The sequence below is a fragment of the Haemaphysalis longicornis genome, unplaced genomic scaffold (assembly GCF_048455015.1).
Source record: "Haemaphysalis longicornis isolate Haplotype H1 unplaced genomic scaffold, Haemaphysalis longicornis Haplotype H1 scaffold_2, whole genome shotgun sequence".
Lineage (NCBI taxonomy): Eukaryota > Metazoa > Arthropoda > Arachnida > Ixodida > Ixodidae > Haemaphysalis > Haemaphysalis longicornis.
In genome coordinates, this window is record NW_027526295.1 from 67294915 (window position 1) to 67320863 (window position 25949).

The 25949-nt window shown below is 46.1% G+C and overlaps 1 protein-coding gene across 1 annotated transcript in view; it reads right to left on the reverse strand.

Annotated features, from left to right (window-relative positions):
* LOC144168032 (retinal-specific phospholipid-transporting ATPase ABCA4-like) overlaps nt 1–25949 on the reverse strand; it is an 87618-nt gene that overhangs the window by 54967 nt on the left and 6702 nt on the right. The window contains exons 3-7 of the mRNA XM_077697121.1: nt 17316–17469; nt 14443–14568; nt 10623–10880; nt 3802–4052; nt 638–790 (exon numbers count right to left, since the gene is read on the reverse strand). Of these exons, the coding sequence (XP_077553247.1) occupies nt 638–790; nt 3802–4052; nt 10623–10880; nt 14443–14568; nt 17316–17469 (942 nt within the window). The remainder of the gene's footprint in view (nt 1–637; nt 791–3801; nt 4053–10622; nt 10881–14442; nt 14569–17315; nt 17470–25949) is intronic.

Below are 25949 nucleotides of genomic sequence, written 5' to 3' on the forward strand. Positions count from 1 at the left end.
GTTGTGAGTATTGATATGTACATATCTGTAAAGCTTTTCGTATTGGTGCACGATGGATTATAAGTACGTGGGTCATGAAAAAGTAAGCCCCATAGGAATGTTAACGGGTACTCCCTAGGGTCACTGAATAAAGGCTTTTAGAGTATCGGCACTCTTTTCTCTCATTGCTATGTGCAGCCAGGATTTTCATTGGTCGGTCGGCACCACGTGATATTTGTTTACATATGGGCGCAGCCATTTTGCTTCCGGTCTCCCCCTCTCTCTCTCTCTCTCTCTCTCTCTCTCTCTCTCTCTGCTTCGCGGACGCTAGAGCGGCCGTCACACTCTGCCTGTCACTACCGGCGGCGTTTCGTTGGGAGAGATGGCACCACTGCAAGCCAGAACCAAAATGGCCCGCCGACGCTTCTGGGTGCACGAAGTGGCGGTACTCTTAAGCGTAGCTTATTTAGTGATTCTAGTACTCCCCCTTAACGTGGGAAGAGTGTCCTTCTACACCGGCAGCTTTATTCCTAAATATTTCCCAATAGCAATTTAATGACAATTTCCTATATGCTTGCTACGGTTCAGGCTTCTGATCATTACCATGAACCTTTAGGAGACCGCACTGCACGGGCAACTTTGTCCGATGCATACTTACCTGCAGGACCGGATTGCTGTTGATATATCCGTAGGACTTAAACAGGCGGTTCACAAGAAGGTACGGGTGCGCGGTGTCGGGCACCAGCCGGCCGGCCACTAAACCGGCTACGATCTCGTTCTCGCGGGCAACGTCCGTGTCCTCCACGTCTCCCTGCCACAGAAAGAGTGTTTCCACACGGTTGTGAGCACTGCTGCATATAAGCAGCACACGCAGGCGTGTTTTAATTCGGAGGTTTCCTACGTTTCGCATCCCTCCGTTCTGTCCTCGACTTGTCGTTGGGCCTTATACGAGGCCTGTAAAGCGAGGTGAGACCCCACAAGTTTGCAAAAAAGGGAGTGCGAACTTAGCACGCTTTGACCGTCGTCATATATCCAGAAAAATGTGTCGTGTTAGTGTGGTGGAGAACGCAGTCGCTGAGATTGGTAATTCCTATTCTTCGAAGCGTTTCCTTCCACCCAACAGAATTTACGCCAGAGTCTTATAAATGCTATCATCATCGCCCTACTACTCACTGGAGTCTCCCGGGGATAGTTTACGCATATTCGCCATTTCGCGTAACAGTTGCTAACCCTAACAGAATTGGTGAACGGAAAGGTAAGGCCGATTCTTTCAGGTAAAATGAAGCGCAATCTAGTTTGCCTGTCAGGATGAACGACGCATTAAGGGAAGCGAGGCCAACCACTATTCAACGTGGCCACTAGGCGACGAGCCAAATTTTAAGTATAAGGAGCGATCACGTTCAATATGCTTAGGAGAACAGACTCGCCGATCATCTGACTGTCCGCATATGATGGAAATAACGATATACGAAGTTCGCACGCAAAAAAATTGGCCGCGTATCTGCTCTTTTCGTAGCAAATGTCGACAAAAGACAATAGTCTTTATCGACTTTTGCCAATTAAATGCCTCCATTCGCTGCCCCGCTCACCTCTCATGTTGTTCGTCTTGCGTCGCGCTCCTTTCAGGGTAAAGACGCCAAAGGTTTACTTAAATCATTAAAAATTTACCGCATTCCACTGCTCCAGGCCCGGTGTTTCGATGCCAACGCTGCCTTACGGCGGAGACGCGTGCGAATCGAGGCGCCCTACGTTTATAGAACCACGTTGCCCTACTCCACGTGCGTTCCAAGCAGAACGTGGAACCTATCTAGTGGAACCTTGCGTAACTGCTGCCGGTTGACTTCTTAGAATGGCGCCAGAAGCTATAGTGGCGCGGGCTACAGCAGGCGACGGCGGAGTGTTTTAGGGGCGAAGCTCCTAAAGCCATGGGTCTGTCCATCCCTTGTGTCTCGTGGTACGTGACCGCCGCATGCTTTCGGAGATGTCGCAAAATGGGCCGCGTTGCACGCGCAAGAACCGGCTGCAACCGGCAGCGCAAACTCGGCACCGGGAGCGCGAGCTTGTCTGTGTTCGCCAACGGAGGCGCGAGCGCACGTGCACTGCGAGGGGGAGATCACGCAAGAGATCACGCCACGGACGCAGGCAGTCGTTCTCGGAGATCGAACGAGACGCAAGGACCTTTGCTCGTTTCCTCTCGTCTTGTTCGGGCACAAGTTCGCCATAAATGAAAGTTCTTTCTTTACCGTTGTGTCCCATCCTACGTGACAAATTGTGGTAGAGGGGCGGGGTAGTCCTCGATGGCGCGGGGTCTTTCACCAGGTCTGCTCCTGGGAGCATTGACTCCGAAAATAAAAGTTGATTTGTACAATGTACGCACACAGTTTTACGTCTTTCTTAATGATGTAATGGGCGAACTTTCACGGGAGAGTTACGGTTACCGATGATCACCCCCTTTCGAGCTTCGCCCCACTTATCATCATTCATTCCGTGGATATAGCTTGATTTTTTTTCTGCGGTTGATGAAGTATTTAATTTCGCAAAAATCAAGCATGTATGATTTTTTAAAAAAGGAACACTGCAAATATCACTTCTGTATTAATTTGTTGTCTTATATTTGCGTAATGTTTTGTTGTTCTATAACAATGTTGACAAGAACATAACACCGGACTTCGAAGGGTAGATTTAGCTGTGACTATATAAGACTATTGCGCAGACCTTGTATTACTTTGGCCGGGTGGCTGAATCGAGTCACATACAGACAGACGGATAGACAGACAGACAGACTAAATTTTCTGGGTTTAAGTAGCCCAAGAAAGACTATCGTCTTTAAAATATGCCCAAACAAGCACGCGGGCGGATAACAGCCCTGTGAGTGTTCCCAGAGACTTCGTACGAAAACTAGTTAGCAGAATGCGCTACAAGGTCTTTGTTCCGGAGGACACTTTATCAGAAATGCCTACGGACCAAAATCGTCCCATAGAGTGAAGACCGAACTTAGACACAAAGACGCCCTCGTAAAGGCATACGTGTTCAAACATGCGCATTGTGGGAAGCAGCTCCGAAGAAATCCAGAGGCGAGTGTGCGCTCCGATTTCCTGTTTGTGAAGCACCATTATTGAAAATTCAGCATGTCTGAAAACTTATCATTTAGAAAATATCGACAATATCTGTAAAAAAAGACGGGCCAAATTGCCACATACAGCTTGTAAAGGCATTTCAGTACGGCAGCAATTCTTGACGTGTTGAGAATCGAGCTAGTCCGCAAACATTCATAATCAGAGCAGATTGGAGAAAGACCTAAGAATACAAAACTGCGCAGGACACGGTCAGAACTCACCACATCAATTTTTGCTAAAGATAAATAAAATGAACGTGCGGTCCCCTTTGCAGTGAGCCGTTATTTTGAACGTATTTCTAAGACCGTATGTCTACGAAAGTAGTTCTAAAAATGATGTACGAGTGCACGATGAGCTGATAGAAAAAAAAGGTTGCATGCAGGTTTTTCAAGATCAAACTTAAATATCTTCACATAGCAAAAAAGGTCGCATGCAGGTTTGTTAAGACCAAGCTTAAATTTATTCACATCGAAAAAAAGATTGCCTACACGTTTGTCAACATCAAACTTATTTTCCGTTCGCATAGAAAAAAAGGTTGCACGTAGGTTTGTAAACATCAAACTTAAATTTGTTCCCATAAAAAAAGGTTGCATGCAGGTTTGTAAAGATAAAGTTAAGTTTGTTCACATAAAAAAAAAGGTTGTATGTAGGTTTGTCAAAATCAAACTTAAGATTGTTCACGAGCTAGTAAAGAAAAATTCAGTGCCTTCATGGGCCTAGGGAGGCTGTGTGGAGCTGCTTGCGTCGACGTGGGGACCTGGACGCCTTGCAGATAGGCCGACGGTTCCAGCATGCTCATGCACATCTTGAAGCGGGGAATATACCACTCCACGAAGAGGAGGACCCCGAACATCAAAGCACCTTCAAAGGACAGGCTGAGCACTTCGGAAAGGGCCGAATACGAATGCATGTCCAGGGGATGGATGGCGTGCTGGTCAGCGTCCCCTGATTTCAGGTCTGCATTAAAACGGGCAAGATACACACTTCGAATTGCACGCATGCGCGACACGTCACCGGTGCTGCATCCGATTCGACAAATACATCGACAATCTGTGCTCTCCAATTCAGAGCTATATATTCTTAACGTGACCTGCAATACTCTAACGTGACCTGCAATACTCACATCGAGAGTGCTTTTTTTTTCAAATTACACAAAATTTATCGTTACAGTTTACTTAATCATTTGGTCAATACTGCCAGCAGCCTTTTGGCTGCCAAGGCAGGAATGTACAAAGCAGTGAAATAATGCATTTTGCAGACTGCGAGCAAATGAGAGGAACAAGGGATAAATTAGACATATAACTCAAATATGCAGAATATTCAAAGAACAGTGACAAAAAATTAACAATTATTTCTGAATTCTGTAATGCGTGAGGAACAAGTTCGTAACAGTATGATTGGGCATGTAAATGACTAAGTACGCACTGGAATAGAGTATACGACAGGCGTAGCACTACTTGTAGCTTATGAGGAACAAAAAAAGACAATAAAGTCATACATAGGACATAGCTACTCTCATTGCCGTTAATGCAAAAAATACATGACCAGGGGAAATACAGGCGTAGAAAAAACAGCAGAGACAACAGCCAACACGTCGAAATTCATATTATTGAATGGTTCAACGACACTCAGATGTACGAAGCCAGAGTGCAGCAGTTGTCGGGTTTTGAGATAAGACATGTCGGTTGAGATCTGGGTTCAAGGATTAGAACCGAGGGTCGCCAAAAAAGAATCCAAGGATGACGCATTTACCACGTCGAACTAAAGAACGTTCCAGTCCCTTATCGTCCTTTGAAAAAAAAGAGAAACGGCGAGCGTTTGTTTTACTACGAGGAACCAGGATTGTCTCATGCTTCCTTCGCGTCTCATGCGCTGTGTTATATTGTACATAGTCATGATAGCTTAGTCTAATGTGCCAATTGACAATGTTGAACAGGGTTTTGAGGCGGTGAACTTTGCGGCGTTATTCAAGCGTTGGGAGCTCGGACCTGTTGCGTAATTTCGTAATAGAAACATGGCTCCCGTATACGTGATAGCTAAACCTTAGCGCTCTGTTCTGAACGCCCTCAATACAAGCGGTGTATTTTTTTCTGTGCGGGTGCATCAGGATGAAAACCGCGAAGGAGAGATGGCCAGCCTCTCCACAGTGATAACACAGACACAGTGGAGTGCGGTCTGGTGCACGCCATACATTCGTCTTGCGAACTGTACCCTGGTAAGGAAGTTGAGTGCGCCGGATTCCAGGCTGGCGGGGACCAACGGCGCCATTTCCGTGCGTATAAGGTGAGGTAGACACGAGGAGGGGCGACACTCGCAGCAGCAGACGTGCTGGGTGGTTGCAGAGCTTGAGCGTAAGAGGCTGAGTTGACAGGAGGCGGCTGCAGATTGAGATCCTCGGGTTCTCGAGCAGCTTGCCTTACTTCCTCTCTAACCAACTGAGCAAGAGAGGCATACGACGGCGAAGCCCTAGGCAGTTGGGACATACGGAGTTCTTCCCGTACAATAGAACGAATTAGCTCCCGTAGAACATATTGGTTGGTGGCCAAGGCAGCAGACAGCACATCCGCTGGCGCGCAGCTGAGATTGCGGTCATACTCTCTGGCTCGCTGTTCCAGTGCCCACTCCATTGTTGTTGCTTCTGTAATATATTATGCGACAGTGTTGTTGTGATTTGAGTACAAGCCCAGCAAAGAGATCCTGCTTTACATCTCGCATGAGGTGGCGCAGCTTCTTTTCTTCAGTCACACTCGGGACGGCGCGTATGAAAAGGCGGTGCATGTCCTCGCAGTACATTGCCACGCTCTCATTGGGACGCTGATTTCTGACGTGTAGCGCAGCTTCGGCCTTTTCCCACCTGTCGCGCCTTGTATAGGCAGCCAGAAACTGTTGCGAAATTCATCCCAGTTTGAGAACTCCCTTTCGTGGTTCGCAAACCACGTCCTGGCGTGGTGGTCGAGGGAGAAATACACATATCGCCATTTCAGTGCTGCATCTCAACTATTAAAGGTCACGACAGGCTCATAGAGGTAAAGCCAGTGTTCAGTGTCCTCACAGACATCGCCGTGATATGATCGCGGTGTTCGCGGATAATGGATCACGAAGTTACCTCGGAATAGACGGTTTGCGTCCTAGTCGAGGACATGACGTGTGTTATCGGCGCCCTGGTTGACGTGGCTAAATTCAGGTGGAGCACCTTGGAGTCGGCGACTGGTGCGTTGGTGAGCAGGAGTCAACTCCGTTCGAGGCACTTAGTCTCCAGAAACGCTAGCTTCTTGATGCATACGGGGACACGACCCGCACTTTCCACCAAAAATGTAGCGTGCAGATAAAACTAGGGGGAACTTTCGAATAACTAAGCACACGGGTGGTCAAAAATGGCGACAAAGCTGGGGCAAAAGCACTGGCAAAAGGCATTCGTTCTTCTCTTCCTCCAGTTCACTGTCGCGCTAACGCTAGCAGGACTGACCACGCGTCGCCGCTGTAATTAAAGGCACCGTTACTATATATATATATATATATATATATATATATATATATATATATATCAAAGTTGCAGTCCTTATTGCCAGTGCTGTTTTGGCGTTTTAACAGTGGTTTTTTTTTAGTGCCAAATGAGGTATGATTGCCTTTTTTTATGCAGGAATAAATAATTGAAAATTCAAGTCGAGAAAAAATGCGCCGTTTTTTCCGGAAGCGGTGGTCGAGGGGCGGCGCTAGTTGACCGGGCTCTGAGCAGTCGTAAATACAAAACCCCGCGGTATAGTCGAGAAGGGAGTCGCCGCGGAACTAGCTCAATGGTAGAGCACCGCACGCGTTATGCGGAGCTTGTGGGTTCGTTTCACGCTTCCGGAAAAAACGGCGCATTTTTTCTCGACTTGAATTTTCAATTATTTATTCCTGCATAAAAAAAGGCAATCATACCTCATTTGGCACTAAAAAAAAAAAAACCACTGTTAAAACGCCAAAACAGCTCTGGCAATAAGGACTGCAACTTTGATATGGGTCCTTACGGAATCCCTCGTCCCGTACGTCTCTGTTCTACAATATATATATATATATATATATATATATATATATATATATATATTCTACAATATATATATATACATATATATATATATATATATCAGGGTGTCGAACCGGACGAACCGAAAGCCGGAACTGAACCGAAAATAGACATACGGTTCCCGGTCCATGCCGATACGGTTCGACCCTCCGTTGTGGATTTTGCACAGTCAATGCATTGGCCTTTTTTCATTTACGTACCATCAACTGTGTACCCGCTCGCGCACTTTCCCCTCCAGACATTTGAACACTATCACGCTCTATGTAACAACGGAAGAAATGAATGAGAACCATTGTAGCAACGGTCTGTTGCTGCTGGAAGCGCGAGCGTAGTGCAAGCTGACCAAACGAAATGTCGTTCTCGGCAGCTTGAATGGAACATAAAACGACTTTGCCCTTCCCTAGCTGCGACTTTATTGGAGCAATCAGGCTGCAGGAGTGCTCCACCGCGCAACAGCAAAAGACCACAGCCGATGTGTGCAAACTCTTTGCATTTCATAATTTGTTTAAAAGGCCCGACACCTGCGAATTGTTAATACTTGACAAGTGTGACCGCAGGAGCTGCTCAGTGGCTAAGCCGTTTGCTTCTGACCACAAGTAGCTTCGAGCTCTGTTCCCCACGATCGTTTTTCTGAAGTAGATGGAAATCGAGAACGTCCGTGTACCAAGATTTTGATCCACGTTTAACATCACCAGCTGGTTAAAATAAGTCTGCCGCCCTGCAACGTTAGCTGTGCCTCGGAGCAGAGATATAGCAAGGGGCATCAAATGCGCCAGTTTTTCAAAAAAGTGTGTTTACACGGAAAACAACAGAAAAAAAGGCGAATCACGTTGTTTTAAAATATTACGCAAAGAGTAAGTAAAACGTTTCGTTTCGGAACCATGAAAATGAAAATTTCGCAATATTATCGACCTTGTTGGCTGTTCCATGCTACAACAATGACCCGAACGACTGACTTGCTCCAAGATGTTTATTAGGCGTAGCAGCCGTCACGGAACACACGCTCAGCCGAAGGTAAAGAGAAAGACCACGAGCCGATGAGATGGAACATGATGATGAATAGGATGATTATGAGAAAAAGCTGAGGTATGGTATAGTAACCATTAGGTAACTAGTAGCAGTCAATGCCCCGACAGGGTAGCACACGACTAACGGCTCACAATATATATATATATATATATATATATATATATATATATATATATATATATATATATATATATATATATATATATATATATATATATATATATATATATATATATATATATATATATATATATAGCTACATGCGTACAGAATGGGGACCGAACCCACGCTTTCTGATTACAGGAAGGTAGACGGAGCGGTGCTGGCTACCACACTTAAGTGCAGCATACAGTGTAAAAATATATATACCCCAGAAAGGAAAGAAGCATCCGGCCACCCAGATAGTCGATTTGGTAAGGCACCTGGCATGTAATCAGGAAGCGTGGGTTCGGTCCCCACTGTGGACGCATGTTTTTTTCCACTTTCATTTCTAAATAAAATTAGGTTACCTCAACTTAACATAATAAAAAACCAAACTATTCCCTTGTGCCTCCCTTGGCGTTGTGGACTGCTGGCTTTTCTTTAGAAATGCAGCCCGTCTGCAGATGTGCGTAAGTCTTGCGTTTAGGACAGTGACGTGGGCTTATGGCCAGTTGCTAGGAAGGACCTATTTGGCATGCACAGAGGTATCTTTTAAGTTTTTATTTACTAGGTAGGTGACCCTTGGCGTGTCCGGGAGAGCCACTTTAGGTCGGGAATTGCTAGCTTAAATGGGTTAGTATTTTTGAGGGATTTTGTTTACGTTACGAAGCGCGCTTGAGAAATTGGTTATTAGGACAGGCGGCCTGGCGCTTTCGTTTCAGCCTTTGAGCACTACATTTCTTTCCAGCTTAGAGGTAGTACGTTCCTAGGCCTGATCCAGCGAGCCGACTGAGTGATTTCTGCTTTCTAGGGAGGGGTTCAGTTCGTCGAGATGCTTTACATAGTCTCTGTCATCACTACAAACTTCCAAGTCTGGAAGCTTGTCCTACAAATATCTCCTGTTTGCAATGCCGCTGATGACTGATATGGTCATAGTACTCTTGCTGCTTTATATAAAGTGCGGTTATAGTTCACCATTATGTAGAACCACGGTAGCGTCATGAGAATTTGATGATAATACTGGCATGAGAATATGAGAATACCGGCATGAGAATTTAATAGCCATTTAAAAGGAATTAGTATGCCATACAAAGGTTGGCAGACTTGTGCGTCCGTGCTCCCAAATAATGAAGATATCATTTATGTAGCGGACGAAAACCTGGGCGTTATGCCGGAAAGAGCTTTCAAGTTGCCCCATAAAAGTGTTGGCGTACGAAGGTCAGCGCAGAAAGAAAACTTTCACCTAGTAAATGAGCCAAACTCAAAGTCGAAAGTTAGCGCTGGTTTCAGTAATGTACACTGCTGGTGCATTTTAAAGCGGGATTTCTGTTAGAGCTTTTGATACAGGTCTGTAGTGTGGGGCAAGCCAACTAGTGCGTCGGCTGTGGTAACGGGATTCTACTGTACTGCGTTGGCCTGCAAAAATGTACATGTAAAACAAACGGCAGGTGCGTAAACTAGAACTAAGTGAGCATCAAAACAATGTCCACAAAGGAAATATCGATAACGTCCCTACTCACTGCGGCGAATACGAGTGCGTGCTATACATTGTAAACGCTGCCATATTGTTTCACTATTCGGATCAACGCACACGCGAGATAGTAAAGGTGGCTGAAATACGACTAGGCGATTTCGAATGTGTCAGCGCTACAAAGGTAACCTTGTCCTAATTAGAAGTAGTGGACTTAACTAAAAAAGTTCTGGATGTGGTAGTGGCTGTGGTAGCGTGCGGGGTGGCACCAAGTTGATCCGTTGTTAGAGTTTTTTGTGTATCTCTTGATTTCTGTCTTTTTAGTCTACATATATATCACTGTAGTTCAATAAAATTCTAATTGAAGTTAGCGCTTATCCTCGTCTTCTCTTTTCACGCCCATTTTTTTTTGCGCTGAAACTACAAATATGGATCTAGCCAGAGCCAAATTTCTTCTATTGTGCAGAACTTTTACTGATTTTGGCTTTCTTCGTATGGCTTCCATGTGACAATCAAATGGCATGCCCAGTCTTTGTAACCTGTGCGGATGTTTTCCTGCGTGTTCACTTACAAGGAGTCCCAACACACTGTCACAGTCTGGAACCGCTCTATCTATATTACTATTAATGCCCTGTACGCTTTTCTAATAATAAATAATAAACTGAAAATTATGACAAAAATGATTAAAACTGGCACCGACCATGAACGTTTATAAAACAAAGAGATTATAAAACAAACTGCAAATTATCCCAAATAACGCCAGCGAAGCTCTAATGGGGCCACCATGCAGACCTCAATTGTGTCTTTGCAGGGCACTTACACCTGCAGCACTGCATGAGCGAGAGGCGGTGCTGGTTGGCCTCGCCGCGGCAGCTCGCTTCGAGCTCGGTGCCTCCCTTCCAGCAGACGGCGTTCTCGTGGGCCAGCTGCAGGACCTTGATCATGCCCCGCGAGTACGAAGTGGAAGGCACCATCCGCAACGCCTGGAGTAGCATCCGGATTGCTATCACCAAGTGCGGGCTGGACTCGCCGTGGCTGTAGTGATCGACGAACACCGAGGCGAAGCAACCAATGGCCGCTGCCGAGATTGAGTGCCAGAAGAGAGGGAGAGAAGCAAAGCTATTCATTATTCAATTTGAGCGTTTTGTAGCAACGCTATAAAGCTTCTTGGACAAAGCATTACTTTCAGGGTTCATCGATGCACCTGCCTTCGTTATCACAGAAAGCAAAGGCATTACACCGAAAGCAGCATGGGCGCTTTTTATTGCCCCCTGCAAGACATCCCCGCATACATTGTAAATATAATGAAGAACTGTGCCTTTTTGTAAGCATTGTCTGAGTTGACGTAAGCTTGTAGTATTTTTTTTTTCACTCTGTGTGAATGCCTTACTGAGAGGAAGAAAAACCAATGCCCTAAGGGCTGAATGGAAAGCACGTCGAACTCACACCACTTCACACAAAAATAAATGCAGAAATAAGGGCAGGTCTGGTCCTGTAGTACTATAACCAAAGTCTCGACTTCTGTATTCGACCAAGTTCAAACTGGTTCCAAGCCAAGTATGTAGCTAATCACACCAGTTAGAGCCAGTCACTGTGGAGACCTCGCGGTCAGCAATACTACTTCGTTGCCCTTTGTATGAATTGGAGCTTTTTACCAGGCTTTGTGTATTTCACTCCACTTCTTGTATGCTCCCGTTCGGCCAAAGATTCTTAAAAATTATAATGTAGGCAAGCTTAACCTCGAGATGTATATGGTTTTGAAAAATTCTCTCAGTTTTTTACACTACTCGGGCAGTCAGCCAAGCAACAGCAAACCACTTGCACACCTCAGTAGTCCTGATTGCATTTTTAAATAAAACGTACCTTTGCCGCGTGTGCTGATCGGCTGTGATTTTGGAGACAAAATTATTTTGATTGGTTGATTGATTGATTGATTGATTGATTGATTGATTGATTGATTGATTGATTGATTGATTGATTGATTGTGGGGTCCGAAACGCCGACGCTACGCAGGCAATGAGGCACGCCGTAGTGGAGGGCTCCGAATTAGATTTCACCACCTGGGCATCTTAAATGTGCGCCGTAATGTGGAACACACAACCGTTTTAAGCTTTTCGCCTCCATCGAAAAAGCGACCGCCATGGCCGAGATAAAATTGCCGATTTGACCCCACACGCGTAGGAAATTTTGACGGTGGGGCAAAAAATCATCTCCCCACAGTTTAGAAATTAATGCAAGCTGAAGATCGTAACGTAGTCTAACACTACTATTCCACTACTGCGGCACCCATTGTTCACTTGTTGGTTCCACATAATGCCTTTGTGCTCCTGTAATAAAAATCCTAGCCTCCATTTTTGGTCAGTAAAGTTTTACTGTCTAATCGTCGAACTGATAAGTTCTAATCGAGGTGCGGAAGGCTCAGATATTGATTGCTAATTCTGCTAAGCTCTACCGAAGGATTTAATATAAACCAAAAATATTCGCACTGCTAATTTCTTCCATGCATTATGCCCCCAGCGAACTCGGTTTACAAAACAAGAAAGCAGGCTTGTTGAAGTCTACCGCCAGAGCACGTTATAAGCAGGCAGGCGTAAGACAACGTCGCGCACCAGCTAACCATAATCAAATCATCTTGAGGACGGCAAAACAAGTCCAACATTTCCGTGAGGAAGAAGGCGCCGTAATACCGTTGGAACCCTTTGCCAAGACCGTGATTTAGAACTGAACGAATTGTTTCAGTCCGATGCCGGTCGTTGCGTGACAAAAATATTCACTGAATAATACAACACAGAGATGAAATGCACTGAGGCGGATATTTGGGCGTGTTGGGTGAAGATTATCAGGGGAAGACAGCGCAGCTGGCACAGCTCACAATCTTTGTTACTTTATATATATATATATATATATATATATATATATATATATATATATATATATATATATATATATATATATATATATATATATATATATATATATATATATATATATATATATATATATATATACAAACGAGGGATCCGTCCAAGGCCGTCTCACAGAGGCTTTATCCGCATTGTGGTAGTTCGTCCATGACTCCTCCATGTTAGGACATTATTGATGCCCTCGTATTCACTTTCCCCCGTTCTCCCATGCGGCCTTGACCCACCCCTCCCAATAAATGTTCGTTTGCTGTGTGTGCGCGTGCGCGCACGTGTGTGTATGCGTGCGTGTGTGTGCGTGTGTGTGTGTGTGTGTGTGTGTGCGTGCGTGCGCGTGCGCGTGCGCGTGTGTGAGAGTTTTGAATATACTGTTGGTCCCAGCGTTCGTGTGTGTCTAGTCATCTTTTAAATGCGAATGCATTTCTTAGTCGAGCCATGTCAGGCGTCGTGCAGCGTCCACGCGCCCGCAGGTGTTATCTCTCCGCTCTCACCCCCTCTCCCATAGCAACAGCTGCGAGCGCGCGCGCTCCTCCTCACCCCTAGCAACCGGAGCAGGTGGTGCGGGCGGTTCAGCGGCGAGTGAGTGGAGAGGAAGAGCGCGCTCGGGCGTGTGAGGGCGCTCGCATCGCGGGAGCTCGCCGGAGCTCCCGCGTGTGTGGGAGAGTGTAGGCGAGGGTAGCGCGGTGCTTCGGTGCTTCTCCTCTCGACGCTCGCCCCACTCTCCCACGCCCGCATGCTTCTCAAAGACCCTTTGACTGTGCACTTTACCGACCACAAGACAGTGATCGTGGCCGTCAAGTACAGCGACAACACAAACAGGTGTTAAATAAATGGTTACGCTACAAATCACCATCCCCTCATTAATTATAAATTCCGCGCACTCTCGCGCAAAAGAAATGCATTCGCATTTCCTCACGATTCCCTTCGCGGAGGTGGGGTGAATTTTTTGTCCTTGTGCCACCTGCGCTGTCTTCCTCTGATAATACAGAGAGGTGCAGCATCTACAAGCCATTACAAGGGTTCAAAAACGCTGCGGCCATTTCCCAATACCCTTGAAACATTTGTTCACGTTGAATCTGAAATTACTACTCACGCTTGTGCATACTGCGAATGAGAACCTATCCATGTACCGATGGCATGCGCGTTGCAATATTTTTGGAGCAAGCAAACCAACTCTTAGTAAAAAATTACGAGCACACTTCGGCACTTCTTGTCACATAGTGATAGCGAAAGCTTGGATGTCCAGTTAGGGAACGCGCATATGCCTTCTCATTGTCATCACCTTTCTTTACCTTTTGTGTCCCTTATATTTTTCTGTTAATATAACCCAGCATACAGCCGCATTCGCATCGTCAAGCAAGGATGACTTTAACGGGTACATTCTGTGCTATTCGCCTATTGCTGATGGTGCAAATAGTATGCTCATCTTATGCTGCACCAGGTGTCAGGCCACTTCCTATAGCTTATCCCCGTTCCTTTGCGTGTGGTACATGAGAGGAGACATTGAAATAAGTAAACAATTCTGCCGTATGCACACAATAACTATACCTATCGATTGTAGAAAGAGAAAGCGTCTCGTCAGCAGATCTCGCCTCCGTATAAACGAAACGCCTCACCATGCAGCATAAACTGTATTGTACCCGGATGCACGAACCAGCACCCGCCACCAACCTCATAGTCTGACAACAGGAGCAGCAAACAAAAGCTTCGGGGACTCACATATTATGAATGTCCAGACCGCAAGTGTCGAGAAACCAACGCCCGGATTGTTGAACATGAAGGAGAAAACATAGATGACTGGTAGAGCAGCGTAGCCGTGGAGACAGTTGAGTGCGAAGATTAGTTCTGTGAAAAAAGAAACAGGTTTGAGAACCTTTCACAATTTTGTCTGACCAGTGCTCAACAATCAAAATGTGCCACAGTAAGGATGTGCACTCTATACAGCCATCGCAGTTGTAACTCCCTTTAACGCATCACCGAAACTGTGTAGAACACTTTTTGCTTGTTATAATGCCGATGAAAAATAGAAAATTTTACGATCTGTACGCAGCAGAACGTTTAAAGAAAGCAATTAATTTTCGTCCAAGTATGTAGACAATTACGAACTTATTTCGTTGGGAAATATTTAACAACAAAAAAAAAACGCATGCCGAACTGAAACTAATAAATAACTACATCAGAGCTTTTGTTAGGGAGGAAATTTGAACCACCATTAAGGGACTTACAAATAAAAAATATGAAGAAAAATACTCCCCGAGGGCGGTAATGGAGAGCATTGCTTAGCGAGTATGCGGGGAAAGTCGAAGTGGCTTTGCGTCAGAGTGGAAGCAGAAGCAGGGCCACGATGTGCAGTTCTCCCTTTACATTCCTCCATTTAACGTTGCTGTCATTCTTCTTTGAAGTTCGCACCACGAAGTGCACAGTACCGATTCTCCTTCATCCCTCCTTACTCCAAATTAGGCCTAAGGGATCCAGAATGTGACAAAGGTCAACGCTTGAAAAATGCCCGAACATTCCTCGGCACTTGTGTTCTGAACGGTGGTACTAACAAACATTCTAGTCAGACGGATCGCTGATCTTCTAGATTTCAAGATAGCAGTATTGCTTGCAAAACACCCGAAGCGATCGAAGAGAAAGAGAGTAAAATTCTCAGTTGCTATCATTTTATTCTTGATATTTGTATTCCGCAAAAAATTGAGTGCAGTAGGCGACAGCGGCCGTGAGGTGGCAATTCTGAGGAAGTACCTCTCGCTTAATTTCTTGCGCTCTCCAAGGCATCTCATAAGTATCACCGGAGAGCAACAAGTTTACATTAAATGTGGGCAAGTACGTCATTATCACGGATGAGAAAGGGAACTGGGAATAATTTGACCATACTAGACAAGTATGACCATACTACAGGAACCACTTTGCGACCCCCATCAATAAATATTTCGTGTTGTGGACAATTAAGAACTGCTGTATGTGTTTAAAAATATTGAGGTCCCTGGTAAATTAGCCACGCGATAAAACTAGGTAACTACGGCACATCGTATCAAAACATATTTATTGTCAAGGGCAGGTGTAGCCAGTTGGTCAGCGGCGATCAACCTGAGACACAGATGACATCCGGCTCGCAGTATCGCAACATCTCCACTTGCAATTGTTCCGATTACACCAGTGCTTCATGCATTCTTTTTTGCTGGAGTAGGCTAGCTTTACGGATATTCTCGCTCAGAATGCCCGAGTGTGATTTCACAGTCCCGAGTATAAGCTTTTAATCTGTATCATCCTCGTGGTCCTAACCCAATTATCGCATCCCATATTCTGCAACTTTTCCCAGACTTTTTTTGCATTTGGAACACAATTGAGACCCGCCGTATGGCGCATGGGCTAAGGCGCTGTGCTTCTAGGACGCGGGTTTAATCTCAGCCGCGGTGGCTGCTTTTCTGACGGAGACGAAAAGCTAAAACGCACATGGGTTGCAATTTCGGTGGAGATTAAGCATGCCCAGGTGGTCAAAATTAATCCAGAGTCATCCACTACGGCGCGCCTCATAGCCCCGTTGTAGCTTCGGGGCGTTAAGTCACATACCCTGAATCTAAGCACAATTCCAACACTGGGACCCTTCTACAGGATCTCGCAGGGCCCATCGGCTTCCCTGGACCTTAGGCTTAACAGTTTTAAACGGTGCCCAAATAAAGCTGTGTGACTACTACATTCTGCGGCATTATTTTCGAGTGCGCGCTTCTGTCGGGTGGATTTACACTGAGGTACGTATGTAGGCTTTTCCAGGATCCTGCCGACGTGCTGGGTTACCTGAGAGATTATGGGCGCGTGTTTAAACCTCACCGCTCGACATGGGCAGACAACGTAATAAAGCCCGATTACCGAGCAGCCTGAACCAACCGTCAGCAGCTCTGCGTTTTTGAAGTTTTGTGAATTCCCTGCTTCAAATATCTGGTGCAAAGTTAAGAAGACACGTTGCAAGAAAGCGCTACATTGTAGCAACCAAATATTGCTTACTTGAGATGTTTGACTAACCTCAATGTTAGAATGCTCAGAGACAGGGAGGTGGCGGTATCCGCAGCAATTTTGATGCTATTGTAGTATGAACACGTTATCCTATTTCCCATAATAAGGCTAACGTAGCGGTAGTTGTCGGATTCGGAAATGGTTTGCACACAAGCCTGGCCAATTTTTTTCATACTCTGAGCGTAACATTCCAACATCGGTGGCAGCAGCAACAAAAATTTCATTTATTACTGTGGGTCTGTACTTTTTATTCGCCCATCACCCCACGAAACCCATGGAAGGGTAGGAAGTCAATTTTTGTATTGGCTGCCGTCACAATTGTGAGCGTCAAAAGCCGTCCGCATTGCAAGATCAGCGTACATTTCGAGGAATTAATTTCTTATAAATATTTTGTTTCATTTCTCACAAAAAAAGAATTGCCGGGGGGCGCGGTATCAGCACTGCGGTGGAATTAGTTATGATAGGAAAAAAACTTGCTCCTCCTTTTTGGTTGTTTCTCGTTTCTCCGAACTCGGTAACTTTTACAAATGTACTGGGTTACTCCTGGTTTACTGCAACGCCTCCTGCGAAGTACTCACTTATATCGGAGGGGGTGAGCACGTCATACTGGAAATACACCACAGGCGGCAGCACAAGCAGCGCCGTGCCCAGGTAGAACGAAAAGTCGAAGACGAAGTTTGTTAGCCAGTACAAAAGCGGGGAGACTCCGGTGATCATGTGGAGATGCTTTACCTGCGCACGCAGAAAGTGGAGCAGAGTTCTAAAAATCAGTACTACGGCAGGATGGACAACCGGCTACCGTGGTAACCGCATACAATACACGCTCTGCTATCGCTTCAAACTACCGTCTTTCACTGTCGTATACTGCGAGTATGCGAATGCCTCGCCTACGACGTGCGTATGTACGCCAAGGAGGTTGTATAAAACCTCCTTGATGTACGCCCTCCCCATGGCTGCAAGTTCCCCATATTTCACGGTGCCCGCGTCACGTTTGCTTTTCTTTGCATACACCTCGGAAACCTCGCACCACAACCCCTAACTTCCAAGGGCCCTTTCTGCCGTAACGGAGTGCTCGAGTTCATACAACCAAATTTAACCGTATTCAGGCCGTGATAGTGTATGCCTTGCTGTATGGACATTACGCTGGAATCATTACAACTACATTCCAACTATTTAACCAACGCCTTTTTTTTGTGTTACGATTGTCTTTACCAGAAGGAAGCTCATGCCTTTTTAAGAACATGTTTTAGCTAGAAAAAAAAAGGTCATATAATACATCCTTTCTAATAACACGTGATTTCTCGTTAGCGATCTCCAAGAGTGTTTTAAAGCGTATTCAGCGATACGAAAATTCCGCCCTTGCACTTCTACGTTCTTGGTGTATTTTATGCCTTCAGCTCCGTACATATTTTCTACAGAGAACAACTGAGCGCTTATATTTATGTGAAAATCATACTTTGCGTAACCAGCTTCGCACTTCTATAACGGTACGCAATAATTAGCTTTCCGAGAAGGGTATAGTATTTGTAAGAATCACTGGATTACGGATTATTAATTTACGCAACACAGTTCTGCATGAACAAACAACATTTAAGCGGTGCAAACGCCCTTTGTTTCTTATAAAATGCCAATAAAGTAAATTTGCTGAATTCTCCATTAGGAATTTATTGCGCACTTTTACTTCTGTAATTTATCATTTTGGCTCACCGTTGGCAGTCCAAAAAGTTTTTTTCCCCTGATATAGTCGCAGGACAGAAAATTTTATGTGCCGCACATGGCCCCTGCGCGAACTACCTCAGTAACATCACGGTTCGCACTATATTTTGTGTACTTAGTAAAATTAATCTTGATTTTCACAGATTTCATAATTATGTCTAACTTCGTTCACGCGCAGATGTACGGGTAAACATTCCAGCACTTCGCCTTCGACATGGTAAAAAGCAAACTAAACGGGGACAGAATAAGAGACAGTGACACGGGACAAGCGAAAGACATCAACTGAGACTTTTATTAAAAGAAGGGAAACATGCATATAAATCCGCAGAAATTCCAAAAAGGATACGGAAGGCGCAGCTTTCACAGAGATTGTGATTGAAGCTGTAGATAGGCTTGTTTGTGTGCGAAGCCAGAGCCGGTGTGCTCACGCATTCGTCATTTTGTTTGATAATACCGAACGCCTCGAAGATCTCTCTTTGCAGTTGCGTCCTAAAGCTGCGCAGCACGCGTGTTCCCTGGAAGTCAGGCGTGCAAGACCACCGCCGGCTGTGATCTGCAAATGTCCTCCCCCCGCCAATGAATTTACGGCTGCGCGATGCCTTCTCAATCGTTCATTAATGCAGCGTCCGGTCTGTCCGACGTAGCGTTTTCTACAATCTAGTGCAATCCTGTACATCAGACGTATCTTAAATTCCACCAAGCGTATGGTGTGCTAAGTTGTGCAGCCAGTTTTTCCAGCTTCTTTGTTCACGATTTTGCATGTACTGGTCCGTGCAGAAGTAAACGGAGCACGGGAGCGGTGGCAGAACTGCATCGCTGCGCCGAGTACGGGCGCCGACGGTAACCAAGGAGCGCCGGTCTCAGAGTGTGTTCCCGCTGCCCCCCCGCCCTATCTGATATGTGTAATCGCCCTTCTGCTGCCGTGTCATTTTCTGAAGGCAGCGCTAATTGCACTGCCGCTCGCACGCATCAGCGGCGACCGAATCTGCGGCTGTTGAGCTGGACGAAGCTATGCACGCTCGGAAACGTGCCTTATTGCGCGCTGCACAGAGGGGCATACAATTGTAGGCCGATAAAGTCTGCCATAGAAAGTATTTGCGATTTAATTCGTAGTAAGCCGATAACAAAATTGCCCTGCACAATACAGAAAGCACATTCACAGAAACTCATTATTCGGGAAAAAAATCTCACTTCCAACATTTTTTTTAATTTTGGGTTTCCCCCAAGTGATTGCTGGCACTCAATTAGGGTCTGTTCCGAAGAAAGGAAAATGCAAAATGCCCATGCGGTGTATATTTTCTGTGTTAAGGAACGCTGTAAAGAAAATAGATGCAATCGTTCTCTCCTATCACAGCACCACTTATAGGCCGCATATTTTATTGCCGCACTAAAACCGGCGTTGTTATTTTTAACGAGCGTATTTTATCAGTTGACGAAGATTACAGCTTTGAATTAAACCCGTTATTGCTGTTATATAGATGGTAAGGTAAATAAAATATTAATTAGCTGACGCTTTGACACGCGCCATTAAAAAAATTCAGTTCCCTTCCAATCTATGAAGAAGGATGACCAGTGGAGCTGTGGTGCGTAATGTTAGAGTCGTGGCAACGGCTAATTGTCATATAATTTATTTCCCGATAGTTCCTGTAAAGCAACAGTTCCTGCCGTGGTCTGTAACCAAACTCCCTTCGTGGATGACCATGTATTCACAGCAGGCAGAAATTGGGCATCGTGTTTAGCTTCACTGTGAACTCATTAACCCCAAATTTGGACCCGTTTACTGTAATCATCCTTCCCTGACGCGGCCCACAAATCAGCACGCAAACATTCTAGCCGTACTGGGTTCTCTCTCTCTCTCTCTCTCTCTCTCTCTCTCTCTCTCTCTCTCTCTCTCTCTCTCTCTCTCTCTCTCTCTCTCTCTCCCCCCCATGGTTCTCTGTATGCCGCGATCGACAGCCCTCAAAGAAACCACGGATCAGGGATCATCACCGTCTCTCTTGCCGCCGCTATCCCCCTTGACCACACATCGCTCCCCAACGCCCAGGAGCGCCTATGGCGACCCCTCCAGACCAATTCCCACGCCAGTCGTTCCCTTCCCCACAAGCTCCATCCCTTTCCCACAAGATCCATCTCTTACCCTAACTGTCCCCTCTGTGACTCTTTTGACGCCCTCACTCACACCATGTGGGCTGTACTCTCAAGTATCAAGCTATCCCCCGCCACCAACCATTTCCCCCAATTTGCAGCATGGAGCAGTGGGGGGACGCGCTGGGAAACTCGCAAGCAGGGGTGCAGTTACTTATGGTTCACCGAGCCGACATCGTCGCCCCCATCGCCTTCCTAAGCCAACTTGCTCGGAAAATCGAGTGATTTTTTTCTCTCCCCCTCAGTAGATGGCTATGCTTCACGGCGCAACAGCCAATGTGGGAAAGCCAGCCTACAAAGACCACGAATATTTTGACCTTTTGCAAGTCGGCTTCAGCTCTAAGCACAAATGCACTGCTAGCAGAAATACTTTAGGGGAAATATGATCCGTCTTCTATTAAATATGTAGGCAGTAGGACCACTTTTATGGCTTACAAATTTTTTCCTCCATGGGATCCGTTTTTTGCCGGGCGGAAAAACCTGCTCCGTAAGGAGTGTGACGCGATACCACACCCGGCTGTCGCAGAGCCCAGCCCTAGAACAACTCCGCTGTTCAGACTTGGTCTTACTCTGTAGCAGCGCGCAACGTTATTTCAATTAGGTCCATATTTCTGAGGGCGCGTGAACAGAAATGGACAACGTCCCCGGTTTTGACGGTTCTAGATAACTTTAGTTTGAATATTTACGTAAAGCTACATCATAAAGCTTATCATAGCGTTCCAGTAACTAATTTTGGGGCTTTATTTAAATTTACTATTTGTAGTTTTGGGGGTTCTTTATTTGATGTTTTCTTTAACACTTTTGATGATTATTTTTGATGCGACAATAAAATAAACAATAAAACAGTGCGACAATAAGCGCCGGTTTTACTGCGACAATAAAATATGCCGCCTATAAGTGCCGCTGTAATAGAAGTCAACGATTGCATCTATTTTCTTTACAGCGTTCCGTAACCCAGAAGCTTTCCACCGCATGGGAATTTTACACTTTCCTTTCTTCGGAACAGATCCGAATTGAGTGGCAGGAATCACTTGGGAGAAACCCAAACTTAAAAAAAAATGTTGGAAGCGGGATTTTTTTCCCGAATAATGAGTTTCGGTGAATGTGCTTTCTGTATTGTGCAGGGTAATTTTGTTATCGGCTTACTACGAAATAAATCGCAAATACTTTCTACGGCAGACCTCAGCGGCCTACAATTGTATGCCCCCTTTGCAGCGCGCAACAAGGCACGTTTCCGAGCGTGCATAGCTTCCTCCAGCTCAACAGCGGCAGATTCGGTCGCCGCTGATGCCTGTGAGCGGCAGTGCAACCAGCGCTGCCTTTCGAAAACCGTCACGTCCAGTATGACACGGCAGCAGAACGGCGACTAAACATATCAGATAGGGCGGCGGGGGCAGTGCGAACATACTCTGAGACTGGCGCTCCTTGGTTGCCGTCGGCGCCCATACGCGGCGCAGCGATGCAGTTCTGCCACCGCTCCCGTGCTCCGTTTACTTCTGCGTGGACCTGTACGTGCAAGCTTACCTTGCGCCCAAAAAAACCACCGGGGTGCCGCACCTTCCTGCCCCGTTTCGAGCCGGTGGGGCAGGCCGTGTACGTATGGCACGACCACACTGCAGGCCGCGCATTATGACGTTCAGGTTGACTAGGTTTGCCTGGCTCCCTGAATATGCATTTTTGATTAGGCTTCCAGCTATGGAAGCCAAAAATTCTGCAGGAAAACCAGCACTGAACAGGCGTCGAGCTTGGTGCTGAAGGCTACATCCAACTTTCTGGTCACACGGCTCTTTGAGAGCAGCGCGCATGCAGTTTTTGGTTATAGTACACCTTTCCACAGTCTTGGAATGGGCCAAATCGTAGTTAAGGACTGGTTTTTCGGACCGTGAATGGTATCTCAAGCACACTCGACCCTCATGGAAAAGGACGCTTATATCGAGGAACTGAAGGAATCCTACTTCAGGTAACTCAAAGGTGAATTTGAGCCCTTTGCCACATGAATTAAAAACGCCTAGAACTCTGTTCACGAGTTCAACCGACTCCTCAGCCCGCACATTCTTCCAAAGAATCAAGTAGTCATCTACATATCTAAAGACTTTTAGAATCTTAGCGCCGCAAACTGTGTCAAGGCACGTGTGAATCACGTGCCTTGACCAAGGATCTTGAATTTGATCAAAGATGAAAATTCAGGAAGGCAGGCGAGCCTGAATCAACCATAAGACACGACCTGTGCTCGTGCCATACGTACAGTCGCCAGCAAAAGTTTGCGGGATGTGCGGCGCGTGGCCGAGCGGCGCAAAACTGCATTGCTGCGCCATCTGCAGCCAGCGAGCGCCGGGTCAAGGCTCAAGGAACTGGCGGGCTAGGCGCGCTTTGCGCATGTCTGTCCTTTATTTGTTGCCGGGCATCTATGTTCACTCGCTTGCCCGTTACATGCTCTCGGTATTCGCGGCAGCCGCGGTGGCGCCGCGTGACCATCGCTGTCGTTCTGCTATCACTGGTGCGGCAAAATACGCAGCCCGCGGCCGGCGTTTGCGCGGCGTGCAGCATTCAATAAATCTCATCTTCCAAGTGATGTAATGGTCTACGACAAAATTTATTTTACAGGAGCTAATAAAGGCTACCTGTTGGAAACTGCGTACCTCGATGTGGTGCTTAGAAAAAAGTCGCGTAGCCAAATTTAATCTTGCGGCAAAGCAAAGTTTCTGGGAAAGATCTAGCTCTCAATGTAATGTAGGTCTCATGTAAACATCATACTGAAATTGCCCGCGAGGACGACCGTTAGCATTACTCCGAATCACATTTACTTGCCATAATTAGTTTTTAGGGAAGCCGTAAACGATGCGGCATTCAATACATGGCAGACTAAGGAGGACGTACAGTTACAGAAAATGGCTGTAACTCTTGTTTTGTTGGAACTACCCCAAAGAAACTTTTGTGATAATTAGCCCCTGAGACGAATACAACGGCAATTGTGGGTCAGCTGACAGTTTATCGGTGCTTAGGTTAAAAATAAAATAAAAGTATTTCCTATTCAACCACCACTGCCTCTTGAAAGATAAGACCGGGTTCAGACTGTCCGCAACTGTCGTAACTAACTTTAAAGAATGGCGTTATTTCATGTCTCAATCCACCTAACAGCGTGACATGCCGTCTTTTTACGTCCATGGATCATGATATGGCTTTTGCGTCGATAGTCTGAACATAGCCTAAGATTTATTCAACGTTGCGCGCCGCGAAAAACGGCGGCCGCGGGCTGCGTATTTTGTAGCCCCAGTGATAGCACAACGACGACGATGGTCACGCGGCGCCTCCGCGGCTGCCGCAAATATCGAAAGCATGTCACGGGCAAGCGAGCGATCAGAGATGCCCGGTATAAGGACAGGCATGCACAAAGCGCGCCTAACACGCCAGTTCCTTGAGCCTCGACCCGGCGCTTGCTGGCTGCAGATGGCGCAGCAATGCAGTTTTGCGCCGCTCCGCCACGCGCTGCACATCCCGCAAACTTTTGCTGGAGACTGTACACGACCTGTACCATTTGCTCACAAAATAGGCGGGAAGGCCCTGCACCATGGTTTTTTTCGGCGCCAGGCAAGCTTGCACGTATGCGCAAAATCGTGAACAAAGAAGCTGGAAAGCTGGCTGCACAATTTAGCACAACACATGCTTGGTGGACTGTAAGATAGGTGCGGTCTGCAGGATTCCACTAGATTGTGGAAAATGCTACGTCGGGCAGACCGTACGCTGCATTAATGAACGATTGAGAGGTCATCGCGCAGCCGTAAATTCATTGGCGGGTGGAGGACATTTGCAGATCACTGCCGGCGGTGCTCTTGCACGCCTTACGTTCAGGAAACACGCGTCCTGCGCAGCTTTACGACGCAACTGCAAAGAGAGATCTTCGAGGCGTTCTGTATTATCAAACAAAATGACGAATGCATGAGCACACCGTCTCTGGCTTTGCACACACAAAAAAAGCCTGTCTACAGCTTCAATCACACTGTCTGTGAAAGCTGCGCCTCCCGTATCTTTTTTGGCGTTTCCGCGCTTTTATATGTATGTTGCCTTTTCTTGCCAATAAAGCCTTTGTTGATGCGTAGCGCTCTTCCCGTGTCACTGTCTCTTCTGTCTCCATCTAGTGCGCTTTTTTACCATGTGGAAGTCGTATCACCAACTAGCCCAAATTTCTGCGTTGAACAACACTCCCGGAAACATAGCCCTGCACACTGGTGAATGCGGCGCCATAGCTTCAGCAATTTAAAAAAAAAGTATTTGCATTTTTAATGCGTGTCTTTTTCTAAATCGCGCTAAGTGGACTTACAATTTCAGACCATAGCCTACGCGTCCTCGACTTTATTTCTGCAGAGCAACCCGACAGTTTATACCACCATTCAGATGTCGCGGGTGCGATTCCCGGCCGTGGCGGCCGCTTTTCTGATGGAGGCGAAAAGCAAAAACGCCCGTGTGTACGAGATTTCGGCGCACGTTAAAGATTCCCAGGTGGTCAAAATTAATCCGGAGCCCTCCTCTACAGCGCCCCTCATCGGTGCGTTAAACCGTACAATCAATCAAATACATACCTTCATTCAGCGTTCCCCTAAATCCGCATATTACGCAGCAAATATGTTACACGTTTCTTTAGTGACATCATTGGTGATTTTATTAGGTTTTGGAAATATTTTACTTCGCTGATAAAACGAAAAAAGAAGCAGAATCTTTTGATTAACACCGCTGCAACTGGGAAATTACGCGAACAGGTGACAAGGGAAATGCTAAGCTTAAGGGAACAGGGTAAGCGAACTTAAAAAAGAGACTTTTCAGTTGTTAGCAAAGGGAAGTTCATTTCCTTATGCACATTTTTAATAATCACACGTTTCGTTGAAAGTCGGGCTCAAAAACAGTTGTTTCGTAAGCAAGTGCTAAGTAACCACGTCTCCTGTTAGAATCTGCTCCGTGTTTATTGTCATTTTTTCCATCAAGAAACTACCAGCTACAGATCAAAGCACTTTTCTGCAGCCAGCTGTATTAAGAAATTGTTTTGCAACCAATGCATAGGTGATTTTTCAGCCAAGACAACCGAAGGACGCTGCGCGCGTTTTTTACACATTTGTGCTTCGGAGCCGCGCACCAAGCAATGTTTTTGTTGGACGTCACACTCTCAAGATTGCAACATTGAACGCTGTTCTTTCATTCAATGATTATAGCAAAGCACGATCCAGCATTTTGAAATAATTCGGATCAAACCCTGGGCGGAACACCACCATAAAGTGACTAAAAGAGGATGACCACAAGGAAAGATACTTTGCGAACAGAGCTGCGCGACTGTTTCCAAAATGGGCAAGGTAGGATTGACG